The 23,797-nt window shown below is 41.8% G+C and overlaps 1 protein-coding gene across 1 annotated transcript in view; it reads left to right on the top strand.

The window, feature by feature from the left end:
• Window positions 1-23,566, top strand: part of LOC107850751 (pachytene checkpoint protein 2 homolog) — a 46,841-nt gene extending 23,275 nt beyond the window's left edge. The window contains exons 9-14 of the mRNA XM_016695493.2: window positions 8,869-8,938; window positions 9,029-9,099; window positions 9,230-9,320; window positions 22,724-22,851; window positions 22,942-23,070; window positions 23,149-23,566. Of these exons, the coding sequence (XP_016550979.2) occupies window positions 8,869-8,938; window positions 9,029-9,099; window positions 9,230-9,320; window positions 22,724-22,851; window positions 22,942-23,070; window positions 23,149-23,289 (630 nt within the window). The 3' untranslated portion in view covers window positions 23,290-23,566. The remainder of the gene's footprint in view (window positions 1-8,868; window positions 8,939-9,028; window positions 9,100-9,229; window positions 9,321-22,723; window positions 22,852-22,941; window positions 23,071-23,148) is intronic.
• Window positions 23,567-23,797: the final 231 nt, after the last annotated feature.

Genomic DNA, 23,797 nt, shown 5'->3' on the forward strand with positions numbered 1-23,797 from the left:
TAAGCGACCAGATAGTCGCTTAAGCGGCATTGGCTACTGTCAGCATGGTCGCTTAAGCGACATAGGGTAGATCAAACATGGCTGCTTACGCGGCCTCCTGGCCGTTTAAGCGACTGCCTCAGTTGGTGATATACCAGCAAACTTGGAACTTTTCCAAGTTTATGTGGGGCCCCCGGGATTCGTTCGGAATCCCTAGAATACAAATGAGATATGCTACTAAACTAAATTCGACGTTCCGGACTCAATGATGATATCGGGTTTTCGAAAAAAATATCGTTTTCACAAAATTGACCCTTGCAACTTAATTTCATAACTTTACTGAGGGTCCAAATGAGATACAAAATTTGTAAAACCACACCAACCATGTTATAAACCTAAAATCGATGTTTCGGATCTACCGTCCTAGTCCGTTTTGCCTTACAACGCACAACAACAAATGTTGACCGAGGTCAACTATAAATCCCTTTTAACCTCCAAAAACCACCAACTTGCACAAATTATAGCAAAATGCATTAGGAATCATGCCAATCATCTCCACACCCCAGAAATACCACAAAGCAATCACGAAGGGGGGTAAAATGGTCAAATCACACAAATGAATAATTCACAAAACAACAACAAACCCAGTATATTCCCACCTAGTGGGGTATGGGGGGGTAAGATGTACGCAGTCCATACCTCTACCTCTAAAGAAGTTGAAAGGCTGTTTCCGATAGACCCCCGGCTCAAGGCACGAGATACCACACAAACACATAGTCAAGCACAGCACAAGATTACATAACATAAATACGGCACCCATAAGTAATATAAAACAGAGAAAAGCACACAGATTCGTAATAAAACATGGAACACGGAATCATAACGGGCATAAAACCCCCACCAAGTAATTCCCTACACTAGCGACTCAAACTGGCCCTAGTCTTCTGCCCTAATTCGCGTCCTCCAGACCTTCCTATCTAGGGTCATGTCCTCGGTGAGCTGTAACTGCTCCATGTCCCGCCTGATCACCTCACCCCAGTACTTCTTCGGCCTACCCCTACCCCGCCTAAAACCATCCAACGCTAGCCTCTCACACCTACGGACCGGGGCATCCATGCCCCTCCTCTTCACGTGTCCGAACCATCTCAATCGTGCTTCCCGCATCTTGCACTCCACTGGAGTCACACCAACCTTCTCCCGGATAGTCTCATTCCGAACTCTATCCCCTCTAGTCAGCCCACACATCCAGCGCAACATCCGCATTTCTGCCACCTTCATTTTTTGGATATGGGAGTTCTTGACTGGCCAACACTCTGCTCCATACAACATGGCCGGACGGACTACCACCCTGTAGAATTTGCCTTTAAGCTTGGGCGGCACCTTCTTATCACACAGCACCCCCAACGCGAGCTTCCACTTCATCCATCCCGCCCCAATATGGTGCGAGACATCCTCGTCAATCTCACCGTTATCCTGGATCACGGACCCGAGATACTTGAAACTATCCCTCTTACAAACCTCCTGTGATTCCAGCTTCACTACTACCTCATCCTCCCACCTTACGTCATTAAACTTGCATTCCACATACTCTGTCTTGCTTCTGCTCACCCTGAATCCTTTAGACTCAAGAGTTTGCCTCCACACCTCTAATTTGTCATTCACACCCCCTCGAGTCTCATCTATCAGAACTACATCGTCTGCAAAAAGCATACACCACGGCACCTCCCCTTGAATACGCCGCGTCAACACATCCATCACCAACGCAAACAAAAAGGGACTAAGAGTAGATCCCTGATGCAATCCTGTCAGGACAGTGAAATGCTCTGAGTCTCCTCCCGCCGTCCTCACCTGAGTTTTCGCTCCATCATACATATCCTTAATTGCTCTGATATATGCCAGCGGTACTCCACTCACCTCCAAGCATCTCCAAAGCACCTCCCTGGGGACTTTGTCGTAAGCCTTCTCCAGGTCGATAAACACCATGTACAGGTCCTTCTTCCTTTCCCTATACTGTTCCACCAACCTCTGTACCAGGTGAATTGTCTCCGTCGTCGAGCGGCCAGGCATAAATCCAAACTGGTTCTCCGCAATAGCCACTATCCGTCTCAGCCTCACCTCGACCACTCTCTCCCAGATCTTCATAGAGTGACTCAATAACTTAGTCTCCCTATAGTTATTGCAACTCTGTATGTCACCCTTATTCTTATAGAGAGGGATCATGGTACTCCACCTCCAAGCCTCGGGCATCTTTGCCGTCTTGAAGATTTCATTAAACAATCCAGTCAACCACCTTATACCAGCCTCTCCAACGAACTTCCAAAACTCCACCGGTATCTCATCCGGCCCCGTCGCCCTATCCCTTCGCATCCTGCGAACAGCCTGTCTAACCTCTTCTACCTTAAAACGTCTACAATAGCTAAAATCCCGACACTCCTCTGAGTGCTCCAGTTCCCCTAACACAATAGCTCTATCCCCTTCGTCATTCAAGAGCCTATGAAAGTACGACTGCCATCTATTCTTAATGTGGCCGTCCTCCACCAACACTCTACCGTCCTCCCCCTTAATGCACCTCACCTGATCGAGGTCACGACCCTTCCTCTCCCTAGCCTTAGCGAGTCTAAACAACTTTTTCTCCCCTCCTTTCCCCTTTCCCCTGTAACCCTGCATACAAGCTCTCAAAAGTGGCCGTCTTAGCTGCCGTGACTGCTGACTTAGCCTCCTTCCTCGCTAGCTTGTACTCTTTCCTGTTTACCCGCTTCTCCTCTTCGTCCTTACTCTCCACCAACTTAGCATACACCCCTTTCTTGGTCTCCACTTTCTTCTCCACCTCCTCATTCCACCACCAATCCCCCCGATGGTGCCCGGCCCGGCCCCTAGAAACACCCAACACCTCACTTGCATTCTCCCTGATGCACCTAGCCGCCCTATCCCACATACTATCCACGTCCCCCCTACACTCCCACACCCCCATTCCCGCCGACTTCTCCCCTATCTCCCACGCATTCACTGGCGTCAGACCGCCCCACTTAATCCTAGGTCTACACTCCTTAGTGGCATTGACAAGGAGTTCTGAAGATGAAGATCCTGGCTGTCCAATCTTCACTTGTTAGAGAAGCTGCACTAGTAGGGAAAACTGCTTCTGAGTGAGCTGCTGTCCCGTGTTACCTGCTTCAGTCACATTGATTTCACCATTTCCTTCAGCTGAAAGGACTGCATTTCTCTTCACATCCTTGATACCTTTTGTGTTTTATAAAATTAAAATCTGAAGGAAATCCAATAATCCTATATCTACATGGTGCCCAGGTTTTTTGCACTGAGAGCAAACAAGTTACTCCTCTTTCCTTTGAATTCAAAATTTCTCAACTTCCTTCCATTAGAGTTCTGATTAGCTGCCAATAAGGAGTATCCAGGGAACTGCGAGTTCACATGAACGGTATAGGGATTAGGAAAATAGCTCTGATTATTTCTGTACAACGTATATTTATACATACCATGAGGAAGTAATTTTTTTTATACATTTCCTTCCGACACAGAGCAAAAAATAACTGCCAATAAAGAGGAGTATCTAGGGAACTGCGAGTTCACATAAACGGTGTTAGAGTTGTGACCCGAATTTTGTTTATCCGGCCCAGAAAGTTTTGCGGTGCGACCCATGTTTGTGATTTTCAATGGGGTTTGTGGTGGTAGTGTAGGGATAGGGCCGACAGGCCCATGGACCTTTATGTTTATTGGGCCTAGGACTTATTTGTATGCACATATTATATAAGTGCATTTAGTGGGTTGTTTTGTGTATCCAGAAAATACTCATTCTCCACATTGTATTCCTCTCCTTTCATTATACTGAAACATCCTCTGCCTGTGCCCGTGTTTTTTTCCGCAAGGGTTTCCACGTAAATTTGTGTGTTCTTGTTTTCTTTCTGCTTGTGGTTTATTTTATTTCTGCCCGATTTCTAACAAACTGGTATCAGAGAGTGTTCGATTGTTTTCTTGGGGATGACAACCATGAAGTATGATATTCCGTTGTTGGATCGCAGCACCAGATTTTCGTTATGACAGATTATGATGCGGGCTGTGCTGGCACAGATGGATTTGGACGATGCTTTATTAGGGTTTGAGAAGATGCCCTCATCGTGGACAGACGAGGACAAACAATGTAAGGATCGGAAGGCTCTATCTCAGATCCACCTTTATTTATCCAATCAGATTCTACAGGATGTTTTTGAAGGTGACCACAACCGCTGCGTTGTGGTTGAAACTGGAATCGCTGTGTATGGACGAAGAGCCTAACAAGTAAGTTGCATTTCAAACAACGATTTTATTCCCATCGCATGTCTGAGGGTGCGTTTTTGGAGGATCACCTATCTTTATTTAAGGAAATCATCTCTGATTTAGAGACTGGAGGTTATGTACGATGAGGAAGATCTAGGGTTGATTTTGTTATGTTCGCTGCCTGCATCATACATGACCTTTAGGGATACGATTTTATATAGTCGTGATACCCTGACGATTGACGAAGTCTATGATGCGTTGTTCTCTAAAGAGAAGATGAAGTATCTTATGAATGGGTCGAAGACTCAAGGAGATGGTCTCATTGTTCGAGGAGGAAGAACTCGTGAGAGGAATTCTAGGGTGATGACAGGAATAGGTCGAAATCTAGAAACAAAAACAAAACCTGTAATTACTGCAATAAAAAGGGCCATATCAAATCCGAGTGTTGGAAGCTACAGAATAAAGAGAAAAGAGAAGTTCCAAAACCGAAGGAAAACCAACTAGAGAAGTCCGATGAAGCCAGTTTTGTGGAAGATGGCGGTAGTGATGGAGAACTCTTGGTAGTTTCTGATGGTAACTTCAAACCCTGTGAGGATTGGATTCTTGGTTCAGTTTGCATGTTTCATGTGTCGTAATCGGGATTGGTTTACAACATATGAAACAGTCTCTAAAGATGCCGTGTTGATGGGAAATAACACACGTTGTAAGATAGTTGGTATTGGAACAATCAGGATCAAGATGTTTGATGGGGTTGTGAGGACAATTGGTAATGTGCGGTATGTCCTAGACCTGAAGAGAAATCTTATTTCCTTGAGTATCCTTGACTCGAACGGTTATAGGTACACGGGTGAAGGTGGAGTCCTGAAGGTTACTAAAGGTGCTCTTGTGGTGATTAAGGGACAAAGAAAGTCTGCAAATTTGTATGTCTTGCAAGGCTCTACTGTTACAGGTGATGTTGTTGTTTCTACTTCTTCTCTATCAGAAAGTGACGTTGCTAAACTTTGGCATATGCGCCTGGGGCATCTGAGTGAAAACGGGCTGGCTGAACTAAGCAAGAGAGGACTTCTTGATGGGCAGATTATTACCAAATTAGAGTTCTGTGAGCACTGGGTTTTCGGGAAGCAAAAGAGAGTCAGATTCACTAAAGGTATCCACTCAACTAAGGGCACACTTGATTACATTCATTCTGATCTCTGGGGTCCTGTTAGAGTACCTTCTAGAGGAGGTGCTAATTACTTGACTATTATTGATGACTATTCCAGAAAAATTTGGATGTCCTTTCTGAAGCTAAAGAATGATGTGTTACTTTCAACGAGTGGAAGACTATGATTGAAAAGCAGACAGAAAAGCAGGTAAAATGCCTTCGGACCGATAATGGTTTAAAGTTCTGTTATAATGAATTTAATGCTTTGTGCAAGTCAGAAAGAATTGTGAGGCACTTGACAGTTCGTCATACTCCGTAGCAGAATGGTGTGGCCGAACGAATGAATAAGACTTAATGGAGAAGGTGCGTTGTATGCTCTCTAATGCTGGTTTACCCAAGTCTTTTTGGGCTGAAGCTGCTTCCACAATTTGCCTTCTTATTAACCGCTCTCCCTCAGTCGCGATAGATAAAAAGACTCCACAAGAGGTATGGTTTGGTACTCCTGCTAGTTATTCTACTTGAGGATATTTGGATGTCCTGCATATGCTCATGTTGATAATGGAAAGTTGGAACCTAGATCTGTCAAGTGCTTACTTATGGGTTATAAGCCTAGTGTTAAAGGTTATAAGCTTTGGTGTCCAGAAAGCAGAGAGGTTATAATTAGCAGGGATGTTGTGTTTGATGAAACTGCCATGCTTCGGGCTCTCTCCAAATCTAGTTCTTCGCCCCCAGATGAGCTTAGTGACATGAATCAACAAAAGTCAAATACCCATGCAATTCAAATTGCAGATTGGAGCAAAGTCTACACCATTGCCTACTTCTTAGTCTAGCCCAGAGATGCAGAGTGATACTATTTCTTCTTCACCACCAGTGGCACCACAATATTCAATTTCTAAAGACAAGCCTAGAAGAGATATTAGACCTCCTCAGAAGTTTGCTGAAGCTGATTTGGTTGTTTATGCATTGAGTGTAGCAGAAGGTATTGATTTCGGTGAAGATCTTTCTTCTTACTCAGAGGCAGTTAGTTGTGATGATTTCGGTGAATGGATGATTGCTATGGAGAAGGAGATGGAATCACTTCATAAGAATGACACATGGGATCTGGTGAGATTGCCTAAAAATAAGAAAGTTGTTCGTTGCAAGTGGGTATTCAAAAAGAAAGAAGGAACATCGGGAGTTAAAGATGCTAGGTACAAAGCAAGACTAGTTGCTAAAGGGTACAGTCAGGTTCCAGGTATCGACTTCATAGATGTGTTTTCTCTAGTTTTAAAGCATAGTTCAATTCGAGCATTGGTATTGTGGCCATGCATAATCTTGAGCTTGAGCAGTTGGATGTCAAAACTGCATTCTTACTTGGAGAACTTGAGGAGGATATCTATATGCAGCAACCAGAGGGCTTTGTAGTCTCAGGAAAGGAGGACTATGTATGCTTGCTGAAAAAGTCTCTTTATGGCTTAAAGCAGTCGCCCAGGCAGTGGTATAAGAGGTATGACTCTTTTATGACCACTCATATGTTTCAGAGGAGCAGTTATGATAGTTGTGTCTTCTTTAAGGAGGTAAGTGATTGTTCATTCCTGTATCGTCTCTTGTATGTTGATGATATGTTGATTGCGGCAAAGGATATGAGAGAGATAATAAAAGTCAAAGCCCAACTCAGTAAGGAGTTTGATAGGAAGGATCTAGGTGCAGCAAAGAAGACTCTTGGCATGGAGATTCTGAGGGATAGAAAGAATTATAAGTTATAATTGAGTCAGAAAGGATATATTGAAAAAGTGCTTCACAGGTTCTATATGCAAAATGTCAAACCTGTAAGTACTCCATTGGCAGCTCACTTCAAACTCTCGGCCACTTTATCTCCAAAAACAGATGATGAGCGTGAATATATGTCTCGAGTTCCATACTATAGTGATGTTGGGTCTCTTATGTATGCGATGGTGTGTTCTCGACCAGATTTATCTTATATCGTTAGTGCAGTTAGCAGATACATGGCAAATCCTGACAAAGAACATTGGAAAGCAGTTCAATGGATTTTCAGATACTTGCATGGATCTACTGATGTTTGTTTACAGTTTGGGCAAAATAGAGATGGAGTAATCGGGTATGTTGATTCTGATTTTATAGGAGATCATGATAAAAGTAGATCCCTTACCGGCTATATTTTCACCATTGGTGGTTGTGCTATTATTTGGAAAGCTACCTTACAGACTACAGTTGCTTTGTCAACTACTGAGGCAAAGTATATGACTATTACAGAGGCTTTCAAGGAAGCTATTTGGTTGAAGGGTCTGTTTGGTGAACTTAGCAAAAACTTACAGATTACTACGGTCTTTTGCGACAGTCAGAGTGCTATCTTCCTTATGAAAGATCAGATGTTTCACGAAAGGACAAAGCACATCGATGTTCGGTATCATCTTGTGTATGAAATTATTGCCCGTGGTGATATTGTGGTAAGCAAGATTAGTACTCATGATAATCCTGCTGATATGATGACCAAGACACTACCAAGTGCCAAGTTTGAGCATTGCTTGGACTTGGTTAGTGTTAGCTGTTAAGATGTGCCCTTAGGGGCTTTTGTGGAAGAGGTGGAGAGTTTGTTTTGAAATTGATTTGAGTTCTGAATTAAAATTCGTGTCAAGGTGGATATTGTTAGAGTTGTGATCCGAATTTTGTTGATCCGACCCAGAAAGTTTCGCGGTGCAACCTATGTTTGTGATTTTCAATGGGGTCTATGGTGGCAGCATAGGGATCAGGCCGATAGGCCCGTGGACCTTTATGTTTTTTAGGCCTAGGACTTATTTGTATGCACATATCATATAAGTGCATTTAGTGGGTTGTTTTGTGTATCCAGAAAATACTCATTCTCCACATTGCACTCCTCTCCTTTCATTATAGTGAAACATCCTCTGCTTCTGCCCGTGGTTTTTCCTGCAAGGATTTTCACATAAATCTGTGTGTTCTTGTTTTCTTTCTTCTTTCTGCTTGTGGTTTGCTTTATTTCTGCCCGATTTCTAACAAACGGTATAAGGATCAGGAAAATAGCTCCGATTATTGCTGTACAACGTATTTATACAAACTATGAGGAAGTACTTTTTTTTCTATACGTGTCCTTCCTATACTTAGAGCTAAAAATAAAAAATTGTACACTATCTATTTAATCATGAAATTTCCCCTCGTGGATAATTTTTGAATATCCATTATGCTTCAACTGTTGAAAATGACCAGACGACTATAAGAAGCTCTAGAAAATCTTTGATCAATGGTTGAGATGGCTCCATTTGTCCCAGCATGCTGTGTACCTAATTTAGTGTTAGGTCCTTCAATATTTAGTTTGGCCCTAATGGAATTAGAATTCCCAATTTCTTCTATGTTCTCCCTTTTTCTTGTCTGCTCGTTTTGTTTGCTCAATTTTGTGTCACCATTGATGCGTGAGTTATTATTTCCAATAAAGTGATAACACTCTTGTATTTGGATCTTAGGTTGCCAAGCTGTTCTTGAAGATCCAAGAAATGGTAGAGGAAGAAAACAATCTGGTATTTGTTTTAATTGGTGAGAATTATAGTAACTGAAGAATTCAGTTATGATGGTGAACTATTTAATTATATTTTAGCACAGTAACTCCTTATCTTATTTCAACAGATGAAGTTGAAAGCCTCGCTGCTGCTAGAAATGCTGCTTTGTCTGGCTCTGAACCTTCAGATTCTATCAGGGTACCGACATCTTAGTATTACTAACTAAATTGAAACTTGTTGGGATTTCTTTTTGTCAAAGAACAAATGTTTTATTTTTTTACGAAGCTGTATATTGCTTTGTCCTTTGACTCATGCTATATCTTCTCAGGTAGTGAACGCTCTGTTGACCCAGCTTGACAAGTTGAAGTCCGCACCAAATGTCATAATTCTGACTACATCTAACATCACTGCTGCTATTGGTAGGCCTGTGATTAAATTCAGATGCCATATGAGGAGAGTTCATTTCAGCCTCTTCATTCTAATATTCGTTGTTTAACATTAGATTTCTGGATATCAATCAGAAATTTAAAGATTTATGCACTGGCTAGAGAATATGACATTTCCATTTTAGCCTCCAACACAGTGTAATCAAAAGCGAAAACCGAAGTAAAGCTCTAAGGCCTGTTGGGGCGTAAAGCAGAAAGCGCAAATAAATGCATGGGTTTCAATGACAAAAGGCGCAAAGGGAGAAAAATACAATTATTTATGTTTAGTCTAAGACTAATAAATATAGGCGTGAATGACAAATATATGAAAAAAGATATTGAAAAACAATTACGATAAAGTGATATATCAATTGTTTAGCATCGCCTCTTCAAAAAAGACTCATTGGCAAGGAAAAATATGCCTTAGAAACTTGATGATGACAGTGAAAAGGACATAAAGCGAGGGGAAGCGCTCAACACATTTTGAGCCTAGCTTCGGGCTTAGGCGTGCCTTTGATAACACTGCTCCAACATTGATGTTATGCCCATAATTTTTTTTTTATTCTAATCCCCCGTTCTCAATTTATGTGGGGGTGTTTGACCGCGCATGCCGAGGATCCATCGAGAACATGTCTACCCCAGAAAGGTAGGTGCAAGGTCTGTGTTCATCCCACTCTCTCCGACCTCACGTGTGAGAAAGGCTATTGAAAGTTGTGGTCCATAACAAGCGATAAACATTTGTATGATAGAGCTAAATTATTTCTAAGTAAAGAAGTATGCCATGTTTTTGGCACATTCTAGTAAGAAAAGTATCATTCATAAATTGGAACAAAGGTAATATGATTTTTGAAAATAAAAATCCTTAATTCTCTCAAATTTCGTACATTAAGTTAGTGTGGGCTTTAATGAAGAAAGGTGTAAATGGAAAAAAATACAAATATCTACTTCTCGTCCAAGACTAGTAATTATAAACATGAAATAACAGCTCCCTCCACTCCATATTAGTTGTCCACATCACTAAAAATAGTCTTCCTAAATTATTTGGCAATTTAAAAAACCAAGATAGAATTTATTAATTGTTTTCATTTTACCATTAAGTTGTGGTACTCGGGTAGCGTGAGACATAAAAATGGGGTAGGTATCTTAGTAGATGAAGAGCTTAGGGGGCAGGTAGTGGAGGTTAAGCGGATTAATGATAGGTTGATGTCGATTAAGTTGATCATTGGAGGGTCTACCATGAACATTATTAGTGTCTACGCTCCTCAAGCAGGATTAGACGAGAACTTTTGGGAGGCTTTGGATGAGGTGGTGATTGGTGTTTCGAGCGCCGAGATGCTTTTTGTTTCGACCATGACGGACTACTTGGAATGTAAGTTTAGTGATTTATCGCAGGAGGCCGACGTGGTAGTTGATACCGGAATAACAAGGAAGTATCAAAAAAACACTCCAAACAGTCCACAAATCACAACAAACCGTGGACTAAATTGAGACCTCTCTCGGATTCGCTACAGCTACACAATAACGAGATAGAAAGGGGTGCTTTCAACACCAAATTAGCCAACCCAAACTATGATTAACAATAAAAATATGAAGAACAAGATGAACTTAACAATGGAAATAACAACAACACAAACGGGTACAATACGAGAAACAAACGTTACAAGATTGCAAGAATAGAAAGGATAGATAGAGTGACATACACTATCTCATAAACTAAGAACCTAAGTGTATTCAAGCACTTAGACCCTTAGTACAATGATAATAGGAACACCTACTCTCTTCGGCGAGCACAAGAGAGACCTCAACCTCCTCTAGCACCCAATGTTCTAAGCAAGAATGCAACACTAGTGATTCCACCCTAGTATCACCCTAGTTACAAGTTTCGGATTTGTGCCTCCAGGAGAGAGGACTTGTCTTTCAATGTTATACAACATTCATTATCATCTAAAATCTAAGACTAAAAACCCTAAGAGGTTCTATATATAGTGTATTACAAAATAAAATACAAAATGACCACAATACCCCCTCAAGGGTGAGGTGCCCATCAAGTGTAACTTAGGGGCTGTTTTTAGGCATTTAGGCCCTCTTTTACACTTCACTTGTGCACTTCCTTGGAGGGATTCAATACGCACTCGTTCTCGTCCATCCTTGTGGTCGTACTCGTATCAGTAGTGAAGCTGGATTCTCAGGCTGTTCAGAAGAGGAGAGTTTTAAGTATCTTGGGTCTATGATCCAATGAAATATTGAGATTAGCGAGATGTCACGACTGTATTGGTGCAGGGTGGTTGAAATAGATGCTCGCTTTAGCCTTCAGGAGTTTTGTGTGATAAGGTGTCCAAGTTCTACAGAGTGGTTGTCCAATCGACTATGTTGTGTGGAGTGGAGTGTTGCCTAGTTAAGAATTCCTACATCCAAAAATTGATTGAAGGTGCCAGAGATGAAGATGTTACAATGGATGTGTGGCTTTACCAGGAAATATAAGGCTAGGTTATAAATGAGATTATTCGGGAGAAGGTGAGAGTAGCTTCAGTGGAGGACAAGATGCAAGAAGTGAGGTTAGATTGGTTCGGGCTTGTGATGAGGAGGTGCTTAGATGTATCAGTACGGAGGTGTGAAAGACTAACTATGAATGGTTTTAGGTGGGGTAGATGTAGGCCAAAGAAATATTGGAGGGAGATGATTAGGCATGATATGGAGCAGTTACAACTTATGGAGGACATGACCCTTGATAGGAAGGCGTGAAGGTCGTAGATTAGGGTAGAGGGTTAGGGGATAGGAGTTCGTCTGTAACAGTAGGGAAGAGTGCTTTGTTGGTGTCTATGATTCTGAATGGATAGTTTATAGTATTATCTTGTGGTTGTCTTGTTTCCTGTATTAGCTAGCAGTTTGTTATTCCATTTGGTGTGTTTTTATATTTTGTATTTGTTATATTGTTATCTGTCCTGAGCTGAGGGCCTATCGGAAACAGCCTTTCTACTTCATTTGAGGTAGTGGTATGGTCTGCATACAAAATACCCTCCCCAGACCCCATTATGTGAGAATATACTGGGTATGTTGTTGTTGTTGCTTCCATTTTACCGTTACAGGTAAATTCAAAATTCATTTTGATAAGTGTAATCAAGTTTGCAAAGTTCAAAAATGTTTCTTTAGGTAAATTTGTAAAAGTACCCCTATTTATGATTTCTTAAACATGTAAAGGTAAAAATGTGTATGGAGAGAAAATGGCTTAGGTTAGGATTAGGCCAACTTGGGCCGAATATGAGAGGAATCGACCCAGAACATCTTCTTGAGAACAATGTCAAAACGATGAGACGCCCGTTTGGGCAAGGGCGAAGGCGCTCGAGACCAATGTTAGCAATAGCGAGCGCCAAGGCGAGGATGTGTCGCTATTTGTCTTTGTGGCGATGCGACCTGCGAAAGGCGATGCCAAGGCGAGATTGGGGATATGGCGACGAGGTGAGGCGAAGCGTCGACACTTTTTAATCTTTTAAAATTAATATTCAAGGATAAAAGGCAATTTTAGGGCTTTTATTCCCATTTTGCTTTGACTGCTACCACTGAGAGGCAACTGCGACTAAGGTGACTGCTAGTGATTCCGGAGACTCCGGCGGGCAGCGACTGGTAAGTTGTTTCTCTATTTTTTCTTTTTCTACTTCTTATTTTCTCCACTGGTCAATCTTACTCTCAGTCTACTGATATCTTCTTGATTTTTCTTCCTTTTCTACTTTCTTCTCCCTTTGTTTTTCTTCTTCTATATCTTCCTCATTTTTTTTCATAAAGAGTAAAAACTCAGTATCTACTATCTATTTTTAGTTTTGACTTGAAATATTTGCTAACATATTATTGCTATTGAGATTTTGATTATTTATATATTCAATTAAATATTTTAATTTTTTGGTATTAATTGTCGCCGTACTTTCAAAAGGTGATCGCGGCGAGGTGGAACCTTGTCACCTCTTGTCGCCGTTCAAAACATTGCTCGAGATTGTCTAAGATGTTAATTGCCCAGTAACAGGCAAACAGAAGGACATTGTGTTAGGGATTCTAAAAGGCATCGACAACCCTCGACCGAATCGCGTCTGACACACGCTAGTGGGCTGGCCATTCTCCAACGACACAAGGACGGGTTGGCAGTCTCCTATTGGCCATAGGAAATGTGGGCACCCTATAAATAAATACCTATTTCCCCATTGTAAAAGGATCTGATTTTTGCTCATTCTTATCCTATAAGCAATAAAATATTTATAGCAAGCTTCCTCGGTTTCCTTAGCTGCTTTACTGTGTTCTCGTTGTAATACTCGCGCTCGGTCACATCCTGCCTATAACTAGAAGGACTTAGTACACGAGCCTTCCCCGGACACCGTGCATTGCGGTAGCTTTAGTGTACCGGGCTGCCCTTTCTTAATCTTTGCATTGTTCAAATTTGATTGGTCTTTTGCTTATGCTATTTATTTTTCTGCAAGCATTTTCTACTAACTCGAAACTAGCTATAACATGTGCTATTGACCCACAAACAAATCTAACTGTCCCAAATCGATGGTAAGAGCAACTACGTCAGTTTTCAGCTTCGTTTCTACTTGCTAGTTTCTTTTTGTGATTTTGCTTTGCCTAGGGATAGGTTATGGCTTGCAAAAGGGTTGAATTGAATATGGTAATCACTCCCACAAGAGGACAACAAGCCCAACTCGGGCCTGTTAGCCAAAAGGGTAGAGGGGCCCAGGAGATGAGGAGTCATCCCGAGCAAGGGTCGTTTCGGATAGGGACGTGTTGAAGTGTCATGGAGAGCATGGCTAGACATATAGGAAGGCGGAGACGAGAGGCGTAGAGGAGATGTCGGAACTTTTGGGGGGATTCACCGCTCTTCTTGAGAGGTTTGCTGCTCGTATGGAGGCTCAAAGCAAAGAGGTCTTTGCGTTCAAAGCGAGTCTGACTCACTTTGCCTCGCGGATTTCGAAGAAAGACAATGGGAATGTTGAAATGGCCTCGAAACCCCTACAGTCTCTTATGGCGTGACACGAGTTGGTGATATATTGAAGATAAGGCAGGGTGACACAGAACCATTGTGGGTTTTTGTGGCCAAGTTTCACAAGGAGAGGGCACAACTCCTGATGGTCCCCGATAATTGCCCGACTGTAGCTTTCTTAAAGGGATTAAATCCTAAGTGCTCAATCGCCTCGTTCAAACTTAGGAAAAGCATGAAAAAGTTTAAGATGCATCCTGGGATGAAACACGCGCTAGATACAAACACATGATCCATGAGAGTCGTGACCACTGTTGCAATAATGATAAATCCCTGATATCCTATGAGGGAAAGGCCGACCTGATTACAAAAATGTTTAGCAGGTCTGTCTCATCCCCGCTCCCCCTATAGGGAAAGTTAATGTGGGAGAGGAGATGCGCCCAAAATGTAGGCTCACATGAATCGACTCCTCAAAGGTTATGTTTATTGCTTTGTGTGGTCCTACTTTGATGTGGTGAGTGGGCCGACAGGGGCGTGGGAACGCCCGAAATCAAAGGATCTGGCACCCCGGGCCTACCCCACAATGGGACAAAAATGGGAGAAGGAGCAACGGGAGACATAAGGTCAAATGGATCCGATCGCGAAAGGCAGGCTCCCGAACAATCTTTAAAGAGCTCTCGGGACTTAATCACAACAATGCCCGTGTTAAGTATTTTCCTTTTTAACTTTTTCCTTTTATGTATTTTTTGGATTCGTGATTGTTGCACAGGTTTGAACTGTAAGTAACGTCTCGGTGCTATGGACGTGAGCAACGAATGCCGCGAAAGCTTGGAAGAGCGAGCTACACTTTTTTTCCTTTGTATATGTTTTTTTGGCCTGAATTGGGTTTTTCCTTACAAGGTTTTTTAACGAGTTAGCAATAAATTTTTTGGGAATGACTTAGGCGAGCATCTTTGTAAGGTCTGACGACCAAAATGAAAGATTTTATGAAAATTATTGTTATATACACTTCTATTTGCATTGTCATTACATTTAAGTTACCTGACCAAGTCCTTTAATTGGACTACGCCGTTCTGCAAGTGAGCAGGACCACTCAGATCAGGGACTATCGGTGTTCTGGATGCCCAAGCCCTAGAAAAGGAAAAATCGAGGCTAGCACTTTGAAGTCTGCACAAGGGACGGGCAAAGTTTAAGTATCCCAACAATGAAACGGACCTTTGTCTCACGTCCACAGGTGCGAGCGCTCGTCTTGTGATCTCCCCGAGAAGAGCATCTATGGAAATCATTGATTGATCATTTGATCGTGTGGAAACATGATGCCTGGTCACCACTACTCGACTTAAGATGCCCGGGCGAGAAGCGTAATTAAATTTATCCCAAGTGATTAGTTTTAATTATTTCCAAAGAATGGTCCTGTAAGTCTATACTGACTATTCAGAGTTTAACACTTGAAGGCTACGTACTAAACTGTCTAGGAGACGTCCAGACTTAGACGCTCAACAAATTTTAATTTATGGAATCCTTCCTCGAATTGTCGACGTTTTGAAAGGCCTAAGATGCCTCTGGTTGAGTTTATAACCGACCCAACTGAATGACCTGAAATACATGCGAGAATGAATAATCAGTCAGCGCTTGTCTATGTCATCACAAGCCCAATGGGCCGTAAGACTGGCCAGAGCCCCCCACTAATTAATAAAAAAAGATGGGGGAAAAAAAGAAAGAATAAATTTGTGTGTGGAGTGGGGGGGGGGGGGGGGGGGGAGTCGGCGGGAATGGGGGTGTGGAACTCTTGAAAGGACTAGTGGATGATGCCTTTTCGGAGGAAATGATAAATGCTATCACACAAATGAGCGGGCTTGGGCTTTAACTTATAAGAGGCGAGATTTTTGCAAAATAGTACGGGAGATTTTTTTCTTTTATTGTCAAAAAACTGACACTCTTGGAAAAAGTGAATATAAGCAGCTATAGTTCTCCTATTTATTATTACATCAGAATCCCTAGACGGGATGCGGGATTACACAATAATAAAAAAGAAAGATGGAAAGCCTCGCTTCAAGTAGCATTCCAAGGTTTGAAGGCTCCTGAAGAAGTACACTCGAGCAATCTTCAGAGAATGTGCCTTGGAGCAAGCTTTCCTTTGGAAGGTGCCTCTATCAAGTTCAATCGATAACTTGATGAGCGCATCCGGAGCCAAAGTGCCTCCTCAGCTGATTGGGGTGCAACTTTCAGTACTGTTGGGAGATGAGTCGGTGAGCCTACACCCATGAGCATCGACTTTGACCCCAATGAATAGTCCCTACCCTATTCTTGAAATAATATGTTGTATTTAGGATTCCTGGGTTAAAGGTAGTGTAAAGTCGGAGATGGGTGGGATAATTATAAACGGTTCTAGTATATGGAAGAAGGCCCCATTAAGAAACTTTCTGGCAAAACAAGTGGTTGTGAAAGGATAAAAAATGGGAAGATAGCGTAAGCGAGGATGTATGGAGAATGCATTCTTTTATTAGGGTGAGCCAGGAAGGGGAAAAGGTGCAAGCATCATGGATACCTGCCAAGTGGACGGTTGTATGTGCATAAGCATAACACGGAAGCCAAGGCGACCTATTCAACCCATTGTCTCCCTAGGTTGTACTGTCCCAAGATTGACCAATGGTCAATGTTTGCCATTAATTGCTTTAAATGCATTAAGTAAAACAGAAATGACAACCAAGAAATAAGGAACGCTAAGTTTTCTTTAAGGAAAATATACATTAAGGATATGCCCTGAGGCAATAAACCCAGAGTGACTAAAGTAGAAATAAAATTATCTACTTCATCTCGTAGGCATCCTCGGGCACAGATATGACTTCCTTCGAAAAAGTCGGTTTTGGCCAAAGTCGGTGACCAGGTCTCGAGACTTGGCAATCTCCTTTATATCCAATTTGCCTTTTTGAACCTTGAGGACACATGTACAGGTGAATTGGGCATCCCATGCTGCTCTAATCAGGCCGAGTCCCTTTTTCGTCTTTCTTCTCTGTGTCACTAAGGCATTCACTTGCTTCTTCAGGTGACAGATCTCGACCTTGGTTTCACCTAGCCGGTGAAGGGAAAAGCTTCCTTCGGAGTGGGTGAGGTGTAGTCGAGAGGTGTAGATCTGCTTTTAAAGCTCACCTTGTTCCCTTAGAAGGTGCCTGATTCTATTGGAATTTGCGAAATTCTGCTGACGAGAAACATCCTCTTGGTTGGCCTGCATGATGGCATCCTTCTGATAATTGTCCCTTTCAAACTGAATTGCATGTAGCTATGAGCATCTCAACCTCTAACGTTCGATCGGCCAAGGCCTCACCAAAGGTGGTCGACCCTCGTAGAGTAGCCAGAGAACCCTCGTAGGGCTTTGGCCCAAGGATAAAGAAGGCAATATTTGGTCATAAGGAAAGGAAAAGAGAAGCAGAGGATGGGTTAAATTAGGAGAAACTCACCCTCGAAGCATAATGAGCGACATCATTCATCAAGCACACAATAGTGGCCCTTTCCACTCTTTTGCAATCCTTAGGAGATATAATAGTGCTCGAGTAATTGGCCACCCCAACTGGCCTTGAAATGAGGCTCAGCTCCTTTGGGACGACCAAGGGTGTTGAATGATGGCCTAAGGATGCAGGGTTTGTATCAGCCTTAGCCTCCTCTAAAGCTTTGGCTCCCTCCGACGAAGAAAACACAAAACCTAGGTGGTTGGAGAGGACACCAATGGCACAGTTGGGTGAGATGGCTTGACAGAAGCACACGGAAAGGACCTCCTTTCGTCCTATTATTTTTCATCGAGCGAAAGAATTTGGTTGCTTTGAACTCCGAGGGACTCAGGTTTTTTCTCGAAGTGTCAAAACTCCACTATGCATGTTCTCTCAGTTCCTTCGAGGCGCCATGGTCTCGAGGAGCCCACCGACAACAGTAGCTGCAGAAGCGTTAAAGTTGTCTGTCAAAAGATCAAGGTTCATAAGTCAGGGGCCCGTCCCATGAGGTTGAGAGCCACTACCCGGGATAGAAACAATATGGAACTCGACTTTAAACCTGCAACATAGAGCCAAGATGACGCCCAGAGGTACCATAAAGTAAAAAGTTGCAGTTCGTGACTGCCCAGAACTAACCAAGGTTGTGATTCTTTGCCTTCCAGCCACACCAATTGGATAGATGAGGCCAAGTTCGATCATCTGGAGTGGTAGATTCAAGGATATGAGCCACCTAGAGACTGAAGATATCAACTTGTTTAGAGAGACCAGCGTTCAGGAATGGATGCCACCGAGGAGTTGTGAAAAGTAAGGGAATGGGTCAAAATACAAAGGCAAAGGAGGAAGCAAAAGAGGGTAGATTTACTGAGGCGCTTATTGTGGGTATTTTAAGAAAAATGTGCAGGCCCCCAGAAAGCTCCTCTTAGGGTATGACGATAAAGCGGCTAGTCCACTCGCGATGTTGAGGATCATTTAGGTTGCTTATTTCACTTTCTTTCCTCGTGGATTCAATTTGATTACCCCTCCCCACTTCCCCCCAAAACAAGTAAGGGGAATAGAGCAATAAAAGATGTGTTAGGGAAAAACTGAAACATGACATACAGGCGAGAGCATGGAGGCAGGCTATGGTTCACCACACCCTTGGGTTTAATTGACTTAGGGACAACCCAAAGGTATTGCAGAAAGAGGAAATCACGTCATCAATAAGATCACCGAGACTAACGCTAAATGGGTATGTGTAGATAAAGAATAGCGCAGGTGGTTGGAGATGATGTTGTCTGTGGATCCTAGGGCCCTTGCATACCGCCTTTTCAACCCAATCACAACCCTTGATAATGTTTGGAACGATATCATCTCTTACAAGGGAGCCCAACTTTTAAACTGGCATAAGGGATTCATTGATTGCCTGTTCGTAAAATCTTCTGGAAATTTAAAATTGATAGTCACTATATCGTCAACACGAGGCTTGCATTGGGAGGTGGTTTGTTTCTTCTTGCCCTTCAGCAAGTCAGATATGGGAGGTGGATTTTTCTTTTTGCCATGGGTAAAAGGGGGAAGCGAGAAAAACAGGGAGAATTAGTTTTTGCAAGAAAAAGGAAGACGACAAAAGTGTAAGAAGGTGGAATTGTGGAGAGGAAGGTATGAATAAACGAGTCCATACGAAGTGACGACCCGGGAAAAAGACTTTCACGGGGATGGGACACGTTGGGAAAGATCCTACAAATAAGCAATGTTTTGGAAAGCAAGAGGCATAAAAAAACGACGAGGGCTCGCTTTACCAAGGTGAGAAGTGTGAAGCAAAACACACTTTTTTTCAATTAAAGCGCTAATTAGTACAAAATTAAAAAATGCTTAACACGCAGAGATAACATATTAAGCAAACCTATCAGTTCTTAAATTAAAAATAGACATTTGATTTTTGTGTTACTGCCTATTGGATTTTCATATGCCCAAGCTGGTTCTCTTTTTTGTGCGATTGAATAAAGAAATAGAATTTTCTACAAGAAAAAATAGAACAGTGAAAACAGAAACAAAACAACAAAAAACTTAAAAAAAAAACAGAGGGAAGATTGTAGAACAGAAAAAACAGAGTATTTCAGCATATTGCAAATCAAGGAAAAAAAGAAAAGTAAACAAAGAATTGTAGAACTAGAAGAAGACGAGAAAAAGAGGAGTCGGAGATGAAAAACTTACTTGAAAAAGAAGTTGCAACAGTTGCACTAGAGTCGAGCAGTTGCAGGGAAATTTTTTTGATAGAGTCCTTAGTTTTAACTAGAATTTAAAAACCTAGTAGTGGTTAAGCAAGTTTTTCTTGCTTTTAATAAGGTTGCGAGTGTTATCAAAAGCAAAAAGTGCAAAAAAGCTCTAAGGTCCATTGGCGCTTTAAGCGCAAAACGTGAATAAAGTGTGGACTTTAGTGAAGAAAAGCACAAAGGGAGAAAGCAATACAAGTATATATGTTTAGTCAAAGATTAATAATTATAAGCATGTATGACAAATCTATGAACAAAGAAATTGAAAAAATGTAACGATAAAGTAAAATATTAATTGTTTAGTGTTGTCTCTTTAGAAGAGGTCCATTCGCAAGGAAAAGTATGCCTTAGAAAATTGATGATGACATTGAAGCGCACATTAAGCGAGACGAAGTGCTCAACACGTTTTGAGCCTCTCTTTTGGGCTTAAGCGCGCCTTTGATAATACCAGGTGATGCTTCTCGCTTTAGTCCCAAAACACACACTTTTTTGTCATAGCGTCTCTTCAAGGCATTAAAGCAATAGCTTCATGCTTCGCTTCACTCTGCGCTTTAAGCAAGCGCTTCATTGTTTTAATAACACAACGAATAAGTAGGAAGCAGTCGCCAATGGGCACATGGAAAGGAAAGAGCGAAAGGAGAAATGACCGTGTCAAGTTGGATCGTTTGCTTTTCTGTCCTTCGGTCGTAGCAGATACTGCGTCCAAAATACGGAGGGACTATCTGTAGGGGGAGAAAATGTATTAGGTTAGGATTGGGTCGATTGGGCCAACTTGAGCCGAGTATGAGACGAACCAATCTGCAGCATTGTCGTCTCGAGAGTAATGTCAATATGACGAGACACCCACTCAGGCAAGGGCAAAGGCTCTCGAGATCGACTAAGATGGTGTCTGCGCACTAATAGACAAAAGGAAGGACATTGTGTCAGGGATTCCAGAAGGCACCGACAGCCCTTGGCAGAATCGCATTTGACACGCTAGTGGGCTGGTCATCTCCAACTGCAGAAGGATGTGTGGCAGTCTCCTATTGGCCATAGACAATGTCGGCGCCCTATAAAAGATACCCCCCCCCCCCCCCCCCCCTCCCCCCCCCCCAAAAAAAAAAAAAAGAAATACAACAACAACAACAACAAACCCAGTGTATTCCCACCTAGTGGGGTCTGGGGGGGTAAGATGTACGCAGTCCATACCTCTACTTCTGATAAAAATTGTAAATGGATTTGATTTTTGCTCATCCGTATCCTATGAGCAATAAAATACATCTAGCCTCGCTCTTAATATTCCTCGGTTTTCCTTTAGCTGCTTTACTGTGTTCTCGTTGTAATACTCGAGCTTGGTCACATCTTGCCTATAGTTGGAAGGATTTAGTGCTCGGCTATCGTTTTAGATTTGTTCTTAATCTTTCCCTTGTTCCGTTTGTTTGGTCTATATAACTTAAGCTATTTAATTATCTGCAAATGTTTATTACTAACCCGAAGCTAAAGCCGTAACACGTGCTCTTGACCTGCAAACAAATCTAACTGTCCCAAATCGACGATAAACAAAGAGGACAACTAATATGAGACGGAGAGAGTATATTGACTGAATTGATAAATAATTATGATAATTTAGTATCACCTCTTTAGGGTTACACTCATTGGCAAGTAAAAGTGTCTTAGAGCCTTGATGATGAGATTGAAGTGCTCCATTAACCGAAGCGATGCGTTCAACATGTTTTGTACCTCACGTCAGGGCTTAAGCGCCCTTGAAGTGCACTGTTGACAGTGACAACACTGCATTACGTTTTAATTCATACTTGTGTGATTACTTCTACAGGGAAAGTTCTTTTGCTACCCAAATTGATAGGATAAAGCAGGAAGTTGAATTAGTAGTCCTGCTCTTACTCTCCAGTTTCCTATCATATTTGTGGTTTTGATATGGGCCGCTATTCCTATCATAAGTTTCTATTATTGGTCTTTACCATCACCCAATATTGATCTACCCAGAACATTGGAATGTTTAGTGCCTTATTGTCAAATTATAGGACAAGATGGCATCTACACTTTTGTTTAATATCAGGACTAAGAAGTTGACCTATCCCAGCTGATAGACAAAATTGAGGTATTTGAATAATATGATGTAGATGTCGGGTTCTCCAAGTATTCTACTGTTAGTAGTTGTGCAAGCTGAAATATAAAAGGCTATAGATTGCTTTGACAACAGAATTGCAAGCACGGTGACTTGAGTTTCTTTAATTGTCTGAGATCACTGTGTATATTAATATCAGCTTCAGTTTGTTGTTTTTTCCTTTCAAAAAGCATGTGCAGATCATCGTGCATGTGTTTGTTCTTCTCTTTTTGAATCTTGTTCATGAGTACAACTTTAATTGTGGTTCAGAAGCATTTAGTATTTTGAATTTTTCTATCATCGGTTTCTTCTGCTATTAAATTTAAAATCAGTACCAGCTGTGCCATATGAATGCATGTTTGGCAAGCTAGGATGAGTATCTTCATTTGAAAGCTATTGGATCGTAATGCACAACAGAAGATGAAAGATTTGATTTTTCATGAATAGTTAATACTAATTTTACCGATGTTACCATGCAATTGGTGCATTTTCCTTTTACTTCACCTTTTCTGCCTGGTGACATGCTTTGCACCATATCCTGATCAGATTTGCATACGTTACAATTTATTTCTAAAAGATGTACCTTCCTGGGATTGCAGATATAGCATTTGTGGATCGTGCTGATATTAAGGCATATGTTGGACCACCAACTCTTCAAGCACGTTATGAGATACTGCGATCGTGCTTGCAAGAGCTATTGCGTACTGGAATTTTGTCAAATTCACAGGTACTGGTTGGCCTTGGTTTGCTTTAGGCTTTGATTTGAACAGTTGGATAATAATGTAGCAATCTCTACAAATGACTGGAATGTATGCAGGATGGAGATCATCTTGTTCTTCCAAATTTTGTTATTTTGAAGGAGAACCTGCATGAAGTAGTTCCAACTGAGCCTCAAATGTCGCTACATCTTGGTCAACAATTGCTTGAAGCTGCAGAGGCATGTGAGGTAAGGACTTGCCCTTTATTTCCAGTGAGTAAATGCAACAGCATATAATTGTGATAAACATATATGCGTATCTTTCAGGGTATGAGTGGAAGATCACTTAGAAAGCTACCATTCTTGGCACATGCTGCACTTGCTAATCCTTACAGTTGTGAACCTGGCAAATTTTTGCATGTAATGATGCAAACAGCTAAGGGAGAACGGTCAGGACTGGCCGCCTGAATTTTTTCCCATTCAATGTCAGATCCTGCTTCTGTTGCTAGCCCTGTTACCAAGCTCAACTGTAGAGCAAATGTGATGACTAGCACTGCTAAAATGCCAAGAGAAATTATCTTATGCTTACCTGAGCTTGACAGAAACAAGCTCTTTATTATCTCTTTGGGAAGAGTGGAAGGGTTTCTGGGCAATGTGAATTATGTAACAGCAATATATTTGAAAGTTATTACATCAATGTTCGGGATTCTTGCATGTTATAACATCAGTTGCCCTATGTACATCACATCACCATCTATATCTCTATCTCCGTCAGATATTCGTCGAATTAGTCATCTTGGGCGAATTAGCTTTGGTTTACCAAGCAGGGTTAAGAAGTTTAACACTCAGGTTATGTCAGGCACTGAGCTTTGGGAAGTGGATAATAGACCTCGTCTTATTCTGACATCACCAAATTGTTGCGTATTATCGAGAAAAACCATGAAATAATGTCAAAATTCTATTATATGTACTATCT

The sequence above is a fragment of the Capsicum annuum genome, chromosome 12, assembly GCF_002878395.1.
Source record: "Capsicum annuum cultivar UCD-10X-F1 chromosome 12, UCD10Xv1.1, whole genome shotgun sequence".
Lineage (NCBI taxonomy): Eukaryota > Viridiplantae > Streptophyta > Magnoliopsida > Solanales > Solanaceae > Capsicum > Capsicum annuum.